We start from the raw sequence: 9,893 nt of genomic DNA on the forward strand, positions 1-9,893 counted from the left end.
TCTCTTTTTTGTTTCTTTCTGTCTTTTCAGTTCTTTCTCTTTAATTTCTTTTGTTTCTTTCTGTCTTTCATTTGTTTCTTTGTCTTTAGTTTGTTTCTTTCTTCCATTCATTTGTTTGTTTTTTTCTTTCCTTGTTTTTTGTTTGTTTGCTTCTTTCTTTCGCTCTTTCTCTTTCACTTCTTTTTTCTCTCTTTCGTTTGTTTGTTTCTCTTTCGTTTGTTTCTTTCTTTCTCTTTTGTTTGTTTCTCTTTTGTTTGTTTGTTTCTTTCTCTTTCGTTTGTTTGTTTCTTCCTCTTTCGTTTGTTTGTTTCTTCCTCTTTCGTGTCTTTTTTCTTTCTCTTTCGTTTGTTTGTTTCTTTCTCTTTCATTTGTTTCTTTCTCTTTCGTTTCTTTCTTTCTCTTTCGTGTCTTTTTTCTCTCTTTCATTTGTTTTTCTTTCTCTTTCGTTTGTTTTTCTTTCTCTTTCGTTTGTTTCTTTTGTTTGTTTCTTTCTCTTTCGTTTGTTTCTTCTGTTCATTCGTTTCTTACTTTCCTTTTTTGTTTGTTTGCTTCTTTCTTTTTACTCTCGTTCTCTCTTTCATTTCTTTTTTATCTTTCGTGTCTTTTTTCTTTCGTTTGTTTCTTCTTCCGTTCGTTCGTTTGTTTCTTCTTTTTTGTTTGTTTGCTTTCTTTTTTCTTTCATTCTTTCTTTCTCTTTCATTTCTTTTTTCTCTTTTGTCTTTTCTTTCTCTTTCGTTTCTTCTGTTCGTTCATTTGTTTCTTATTTTCCTTCTTTTTTGTTTGTTTGTTTGCTTTCTTTCCCTTTTGTGTCTTTTTTCTTTCTTTCTCTTTCGTTTCTCTTTCTGTCTTTCATTTGTTTGTTTGTTTCTTTGTCTTTCGTTAGTTTCTTTTCATTTGTTTGTTTGTTTCTTTCCTTCTTTTTTGTTTGTTTGCATCTTTTCTTTTTCCTTTCTGTCTTTCATTTGTTTCTTTCTTCCCTACGTTTCTTTCTCTCTTTTTTGTTTCTGTCTTTTTCAGTTCTTTCTTTCTCTTGCATCTCTTTCGTTTCTTTCTTTCTTTCATTTGTTTCTTCTTCCATTCATTTGTTTGTTTTTTCTTTCCTTTTTTGTTTGTTTGCTTCTTTCTTTTTCTTTCATTCTTTCCTTCTCTTTCACTTCTTTTTTTCTCTTTCATGTCTTTTTTCTTCTTTGTTTCTTCCGTTCATTCATTCGTTTGTTTCTTACTTTCCTTCTTTGTTTGTTTGCTTCTTTCTTTCTTTTCTCGTTCTTTCTTTCATTTCTTTTCTCTTTCGTTTGTTTTTTCTTTCTCTTTCGTTTGTTTCTTTCTTCCGTTCGTTCATTTGTTTCTTTCCTTCTTTTTTGTTTGTTTGCTTCTTTCTTTCTTTTTCTTTCGTGTCTTTTTCTTTCTTTTTCGTTTCTTTCTTTCTCTTTTGTTTCTTTCTTTCTCTTTCATTTCTTTCTTTTCTGTGCCATTGATTTATTAATTCTACCTGCATTCCTTTTTCTGCTTTTCATGAATTTATTCATTCTCTGTTTTTTTAATTCATTTATTCATTCATGTATAGTTTTCTCTCAATGTAAACAGTACTCAATGTTTTATTGAAGTTGGAACAAAATAACTTTATTTTTTAAGAATAATAAGAACATTTCTGAGAAACAAAATGCAGTTTAACCCATATAATATAATATAATATTCACTCAAAAATAATTTTAAGTTTTATCAATTTCAATTTTATAACAAAATCCCATCAAAGTGAGTTATTATGATATTATGATTCAATTTGATAGAAATGTAGGAACTTTAAATGCATTGTATTTTAGCCTATTTTTAAGATTTATTTTTCAATTTCATAACAAAAGTCCTTAAATTTAATTATGTAATTTATCTAAATTAAATAAAAACAAAAAATTTTAAATTATTTTTTGAGTGTAATATAATATAATAATAATAAAAAAACTAATTTCAAACTCATTAATGATAAAACTCATTGGTATATTGAGAGAAAATAACAGTTTGCAAATAACAAACTTTTTACCATAATTTTAAATTTACCGAATGCATTAATTCAAAAGAACAATTCAGGTAACATTTTTACAGTTTTACTTACTCGTTGTACACACCTACACGTTTAGAGAAACCATTTTTGAGTGTATTAGTACAGATTCCTGACAGGTAAAGCAAAACAGAATGAACTCGAATATAATTTGAATGTTTATTATTCTTTATTAAAAGGCAATAGGCAAAGCTCAATCTCAGTCACTTTTAACAGTAAACTACAGTGTACAGTGAACGTTTCGCTCTGTGCAAACTCAAAGGTCTGAAGCAGTTGGCAGTGCAGAAAAACAGATGGCCTTAGTGCTTGTGTAGAGCGTTGAATATGTGGGTTGGCAGTCCAGAGTCTTAAAGGGAGAGTCCAGCCACAAAAAAAAAAAAAAAAAAAAAAATTCTGTCATCATTTACTGACCCTCATGTTGTTCAAAACCTGTATGACTTCAGTTTCTTCCGTGAAACACAACAGGAGATATTAGGCGTAATTGTAAGTCTCACTTACTTTCATTATATGTTATTATAATTATAAATGAGTAATTTTGTGTGTGTGTGTGTGTGAACTATTCCTTTAAACACACACACTCAGTCCAATGGTCCTTGAAAGATCAGTCTCACGTATTTTCTGTCTCGAGCGAGTGGCCTCATGCAGAATGGACATGCTGGGTAAAAACCGTGAGCTCCGTGCGGTAGCGGCAGTTTACTCCAAAACGAGGCCGTTCGTTCTGAACACACATGTCCACACGGGTTGAAAGCGTGCGTCGGAGGTGCTGCGTCCAGATAGAAGCCTGACTCGCGGCCCAGCTTCAACGGAACGTACAAACCACGCGTACAACACAACAGACACTCTCTCTCTCCCTCCCTCAATAGTTCCATCCCCTCTTTCGTCTCGCACTCATCCTCCTCTTCTTCTGTCGAGCCCTCCTTCGTGACTCTCCGGCGCCCCCTCCAGCTGTGGTACCCGTGCACATGTCCACAGTGAAGATACGCCCAGGGCTGGTCTTCGTGGGCTGAGTCACTGAATGAGCGGTCTATACTGGGGAAGGCCAGTGTGAGGAGTCCAACGGGACACTGCGGCCGCGTGGCGTTTAGCTCCCTCCGCAGCGCCTCCAGGTGTTTGATGGTGGGAGTGCGGGCGAGGCCTTCTGCAGAGCGCCACAACAGAGTCGCGCCACACAGATCAATTAAAGAGCCATCAACCAACTCATGACATTCATTTTCAACCTAAAGACAGAACAAAAGAAAGGGGAAGATCGTTTAAAATGTGCATATTTGTGTGAATCTGTTTGGATGATTGTGTATATATGAACATGATTTAATTTAAATATATATTTCATTGTAGTAGAGATTGACCTTTCGACTTACACTGAATATTTCTGCAAATTGTGCGTGCATCACATTGGTTATCATTTAACTGTAATTGTAAATTGTACACTACAACCACTACCTTCTACTGAATTGCACGAGGAATGTGATGTGCACTGGCTCTTAATGGCCACTTGAGTGCACTCTCATACACCAGTCCAGTGAGAGTCCACACAGTCATAATGGAGTGAGTCCAAACCACATTTACTATTAAGAAAACACAAAATATCCTCTAAAACCTCCCATTATCACCTCATCTGTGCTGTCTCAGCCAAGACGCACAAATCTAGCCAACACCTCTAATCCTCCATCAAAAGAACACCTGAAAAACAGACAGCTGTACCAATATTTCAAACAATCAAAGGCTGGATCTCACAAAAACGGTCAAGAACATGTCCTGGTCATATTTCATATGAAAACATGGGCTTTGATCCTGAAGGAAACTGCTGCATCACACATTGCCTAATTGAAATCCTTTTTAACAACTATGTATAATTACTACATATACTGTTCAAGCATTGCTAATCCAGATACAAGGAAAAACATTATTAGAGGTAAAAAGTATATTTCTCAGTTGTTTACAAGTCTTCACTGACTTATTGTTAGATTTGATGCATTAATACAGATTTGATGCTGCTGAGTTTTGACTGAGAAGTAGATCTGTAATTAAAATTATGCTTAACAGTTAATTAACTGTATGATTGTTATGACAAACCATTATTTTATGACAAACCATTATTATTATGTTTCACTCTGAAACAAATCAGATTATGGAAGTAAAATGGGTTGCAAACTGTGTTTCATGTTGACTTAAAGCAAGCTTTTGTTTGTCATGGTATTTTCACCGCACTCTCCAAAAAGGTGATTTGGTCACCTGCACTTTTTCAAGCTAAACCCATGCCAAGTCAAAACTTTTGTATATTTCGATTTGTATACAGTATTCTTTGCATTTTGTTACTTTGGGCTGATTGAGCAACCATCCAGCCAATCACAGGTGAGTTTCATGAGCCGAAACAACCCTTACGTAACCCTGACCGTCAGTCAGACAGTCTAATCAACGCGGCTCCATTCATTTCTATAAAGTTGCTTAAAACAATCCTCATTTCTCCATGTTTGATGTTGATCTAAATTAATAATCTAGAAATGAGGAACACACAAATAAGAGTTATTTATCTGCATATCATTCTTGATTGGCAGCATTACGTGAAATGCACTGCAGAAAACATAAGTCAATCCTTCTTTAAAGCACACATTGTAAGTGGAGTTTATGTCAGCACAGTTTATATTGGTGCAGTTCAAAATTGTCATTATTGTTCATAATTGATTAAATAATTTATTCAGGACCAGCTTGTGTTCAGTCTTTTATTGTCATGTGTGAAACAGAAGTGCTCCACAAGATGCCCTTTATTTTTGCAGCTAATTTTGCAATACTTGAATCTTTAAAATACTACAAATAATACAAGTAAATAATACATATATATTAATATAATACTTATATATTAATATATATTGTAATATATTAATACTGCACTGTAAGTGTTGGGTCTGTGTGAGCCACCTACTGACAGCTGTCCCCCCCACTTTTAAAATGACTGCTACGCCCCTGCTTAAAGTAGTTAAACTAGTCAAGCTACTCTTTTAAAAAAAGTAGTTAGCTACACTACAAGCTACTAACAAAAAGTAGCTAACCACATTACAGCTATTTAAATAAGAAAATATTATGAAATAAACAACAATGAGATGGTATCAGAAGTACTGTCTGCAGAATTAAATAATATCACCTGATAGGTTACTATATATTTAATTAGGGGGGAATTAAAATGAACTTATACATTTATACTGAATATAAAGTACTAAAACTAGAAAACATAGTAAATATGAAATATAGTGATAAAAGCAATTAACTAAATATTTTGCTTCAAAAAGAGAAAAGAAGAGGAACTGGCTGAGAGATGTTTAGAATTCCTGTTGTTGCCACCGCCTGTCATTTCATCACATCCCACACTGTGCATTCAGGACAGGACTTCTGACTCCATGGAGACAAGATTTTAAACACACAACAAACTTTCCAGTTCTGTGGGAGCCATATCACGCTCAACAGCACAAAAACACACACAAACAAACAGGACAGTACTGGTGCTGATTTGATCTCTGTGGCCGATTGGTGATTAAGAAGATGAAAATATAAACAGCTTCACCGTCACACTGTAAAACTGCAATGCTGCTGTCCGGTGTGTGTGTGTGTGTGTGTGTGTGTGTTTACAGATAAGGCCGAGTGGGAGTTTTCAAAATCCAAGATGTGCAGAAAATTTACCAGCACATAATCTGGGTTGTCATGGTGAAGTTTGCTGGCTCCTTGTGTAACACACTCAATGAAACATTTATTTGTCCATTGCTGAAACATCGCTCTTGTAACACTTTGACCTTGTTTTGGAGAATTCCATTAACCCTCTGTGATCCTCTGATTTTATTTCGGAGAATTCTGTAAAGCATTGTTATCTTCGGTCTATTATGTCTTTTCCGGCTGCGGCTTTTCATATGATTTGGTTGTATTTTTCATGCAAAATTCAAATAATTTAAATTATTATACATTTCGGCCTGTTACTGTACATTTGTAAACTTGCGGCGCGTGGTATCACGATGTTACCTTTCTTTCTATGCACATACATATTGCATTTTCAGTTTGGGTGTTATATTCGATTATGTAATGGTTGTTCAAACGTTTTCAGAGCAAAGTGTGGTGAAATATCGTCATACTTTGAAATATTTTTTTCCGTCTACACTGGCTATAGCGAGGTTTCACTTTTAAAGGCCAAAGTGTACTTTGATTTTCCGCGTGCCGCTACATGATGCAAATTTCATCATGCTCAGCCGTGCACATGATGTAATGTGCACGTGGAAAAACGAAGTATACTCTTGCCTTAAGAATGGGCTGCCCAATGTGTGTTTGAAAGAGATTTTGTCTCGGCTCTCACCATTTTGCCGGGTTTCTGAGCCAAACGAGTCCCTCCGAGCGTGAAGACGTTTCCGCAGACGGAGATTTCTCTCCAACTTGCTGGTTTGGACTCGCAGGTGAAGCCGTGTTGTGGACGCATCACTAACACGCCGTTTGTGGTCAGTCCATCCATCTGTCCATCAGCGCACCACCATTTAGCTGCTTTCTCCTGAAGATAACAAAAAAAGAGAACTACGTTACACGGTGAAGAGCTGAAACGAGATGAGCTTTCTTTTTTTTCTTTTTTTCTTCTCCTTTTCTCCCCAATTTGGAATTCCCAATTCCCAATGCGCTCTAAGTCCTCATGGTGGCGTAGTGACTCGCCTCAATCCGGGTTGCGGAGGATGAATCTCAGTTGCCTCCGCATCTGAGACCGTCAATCCGCGCATCTTATCATGTGGCTTGTTGAGCGCGTTACCACGGAGTCATAGTGCGTGTGGAGGCTTCACGCTGTTCTCTGCGGCATCCACGCACAACTCACCATGCACCCCACTGAGAGCAAGAACCACACATTGTAGCGACCATGAGGAGGTTACCTCATGTGACTCTACCCTCCCTAGCAACCGGGCCAATTTGGTTGCTTAGGAGACCTGGCTGGAGTCACTCAGCACACCCTGGATTCGAACTCATGATTCCAGGGGTGATAGTCAGCGTCAATACTCGTTGAGATACTCAGGTCCAGAGACGAGCTTTCTTGGTGTAACCGCTGTATCTCACACTGCCACACTGGATTCATTCATTTACTCACTCACAATTCACTGTAATTTATTAATTCACTCATTCACTTCTTCATTGACACACATTCATTCATTCATTCAATATTGTTAACTTTTCATTAATTCACTCACTAATTAATTCACTCACAATTAATTTATTCATTAATTCACTCTCATTTACTTTTCATTCATTCATTCACTCACTCACATTTAATTATTTGTTCATTCATTCACAATTCACTTCTTCATTAATTAACTATCGTTTTACTTTTAATTCATTCCCTCATTCACTCACTCACTCCAACTTTTAATCACTCACTTCTTCACCCATTCACTTATTAATTAATTCAATCATTCACTCACTTACTCATTAATTCATTCACTCATTCACTTTTTCATTCGCTCACCCAATCAATCATAATTCACTTATTCATTCATTAGTTCACTCACAATTAACTTATTTGTCCATTTATTCACAATTCATTTATTCATTCAATCTCTCATTCATTCATTCATTCATTCACTCACTCACTAATCACTCATTCATTTACTGATTTGCTGAGTAACTCATTCCCTCACTCTCATTCTTTCACTAATTCACTCCAACTTCTATTCACTTAATCATTCACTCAGTTACTCACCTGTTCACTTATTCATTATCTCACTACAACTTTCAGTTACTCATCTACTTATCCATTCATTCCCTCACTCAATCTAACTCTCTAACTTACTCATTGACTTATTTACTCTCAATCCAACTCTTCAACTCACTCATTCACTCACAATTTATTCATTTACTTTTTCATTTACTCACTAACAATTAATTCATTAAAAGTTTGACCCCAGTCCTAACTCACACATTCGCTCACTTACTCATTCATTCACTCACTAGCTCACTCCTCCTTTCACTCCAAATTTCCCTTACTAACTGATTCATTCACTCACTGACTATTTTCTATTCATTCACACACTCCAACTTTCACTCACTCACTCAGTCACTCACCATTCATTCATTCACCCACTCACGCATTCATTAATTCACTCATGCAAACTTTCACTTATTCACAACTTATTCACTCATTCACCATTCATTCATTCACCTGCACATTCAATCATTCAAACTTTTACTTATTCACTACTCATTCACTCATTCACTCATTCACCATTCATTCATTCATTCACCCACCCATTCTTTCATTCACTTATCCAAACTATTACTTATTTATTCACATAATCACTCATTCATCCACTTATTCACTACTCACTCTCTCACTCATTCATTCACTCACTCATTCTTTTATTAATCCACTCACTCACTTGTTCATTTTCACCCTCTCCAGGATCATTGTTAGATGACAGGTGAACACATGAATGGATCGAGGAGCAGATGGATGTATGGATGAATATGAAAGACTGTTAGAGAGGAGAGAGATTGTGTTGATGTAGACAGTTGGACCCACCCCCAGAAAGATGCTTTTGGACAAGTCAAATCCGGCAGCGTAGATGCGTGCGGTGTAGGGTGGCGCTCTCTGACACACGATCCGGCACGCAAACCGCGATATAGTGCTCTGAGATAAGGGAGTGTCGCTGTTTGTGTGACAACCAGGTACAGTGTCCATCACCACAAAATCAATGGGGCTTTCAGTGGACCGGCCAATCTACAAAAAAGAGAAGAAGTATAATGTCACTTTAATAGTGTTCATGGAAGTTCCGTGTAATCTATAATCTATGACGCACAGAGAAGGATTGATTGGTATCATTGATAGACACAACCAAACTGCTGTGGTCAGAGGCTGTGTGTTTCCTTTTTCCTTCTAGAGAGCTTTTGATTGGACAAAAATCTATGTAGTGCAAGTCGTCAATATTCTTGGTCTATTTTCCTGAAAGAGAATGGCTGCACATTTTGAAAGCATAAATATTGTATTTATAAGTCAATTCCAGTTCCTGGTCTTAATGTGAGCGATTAATCAGTGCACGTTATTCCAAATAATGTTTTTTGTTTGTTTGTTTGTTTTATAATCTTTCTTCAAAATGTAAGAATTTGCAGCTTTTTGTTTTGGATGACATTGTGAATCCCTCTTATATATTTCTTGAATATCCTGTTTCACTCTGAAATATATCAGATTATGGAAGAAAAATGGGTTGCAAACTGTGTTTCATGTTGACTTAAAGCAAGCTTTTGTTTGTCATGGTATGTAACAAATATCAATCAAGCTGTACCTGAAACATGTCTGTTGTGCTGTCATGTGTGTACTCCACGACAACCGTCTGCACCCTTGATAGTGCATATGAGACGCTGTGCTGGTCTTTGTTGCTGATGACCTGCAAGAAGACCACATGCATATCAGAAGTCACGTTACACTTATTTATTAAATGCACAACAGCATGCAACTAGCTCACTTATTTTTTTCTCTCCCTATGTGCTTTTAAGTCCTCATGGTCGCATAGTGATTCGCCTCAATCCGGGTGGCGGAGGACGAATCCCAGCTGCCTCCGTGTCTGAGACCATCAACCCACGCATCTTATCACGTGGCTTGTTGAGCGCGTTGCCATGGAGACATAACGCGTGTGGAGGCTTCACGCCATCCACCGTGGCATCCGCGCTCAACTCACCACGTGCCCCACCGAGAACGAACCACATTACAGCGATCATGAGGAGGTTACCCCATGTGACTCTACCCTCCCTAACAACTGGGCCAATTTGGTTGCTTAGGAGACCTGGCTGGAGTCACTCAGCACGCCCTGGGATTCAAACTAGCGAACTAGCGAAT

The 9,893-nt window shown here is 36.9% G+C and overlaps 1 protein-coding gene across 7 annotated transcripts in view; it reads right to left on the reverse strand.

Moving 5' to 3' along the window:
- Window positions 1-1,838: 1,838 nt before the first annotated feature.
- peli1a (pellino E3 ubiquitin protein ligase 1a) overlaps window positions 1,839-9,893 on the reverse strand; it is a 23,011-nt gene continuing 14,956 nt past the window's right edge. For all 7 annotated transcript variants that reach the window (XM_051705616.1, XM_051705619.1, XM_051705620.1 and 4 more), the window contains 4 exons: window positions 9,343-9,444; window positions 8,583-8,780; window positions 6,387-6,575; window positions 1,839-3,270 (listed from right to left, as the gene is read on the reverse strand). In XM_051705616.1, coding sequence (XP_051561576.1) covers window positions 2,632-3,270; window positions 6,387-6,575; window positions 8,583-8,780; window positions 9,343-9,444 — 1,128 coding nt within the window. In that variant the 3' untranslated portion in view covers window positions 1,839-2,631. The remainder of the gene's footprint in view (window positions 3,271-6,386; window positions 6,576-8,582; window positions 8,781-9,342; window positions 9,445-9,893) is intronic.

Source organism: Myxocyprinus asiaticus, chromosome 8, assembly GCF_019703515.2.
Source record: "Myxocyprinus asiaticus isolate MX2 ecotype Aquarium Trade chromosome 8, UBuf_Myxa_2, whole genome shotgun sequence".
In the NCBI taxonomy this organism is placed as follows: Eukaryota; Metazoa; Chordata; class Actinopteri; order Cypriniformes; family Catostomidae; genus Myxocyprinus; species Myxocyprinus asiaticus.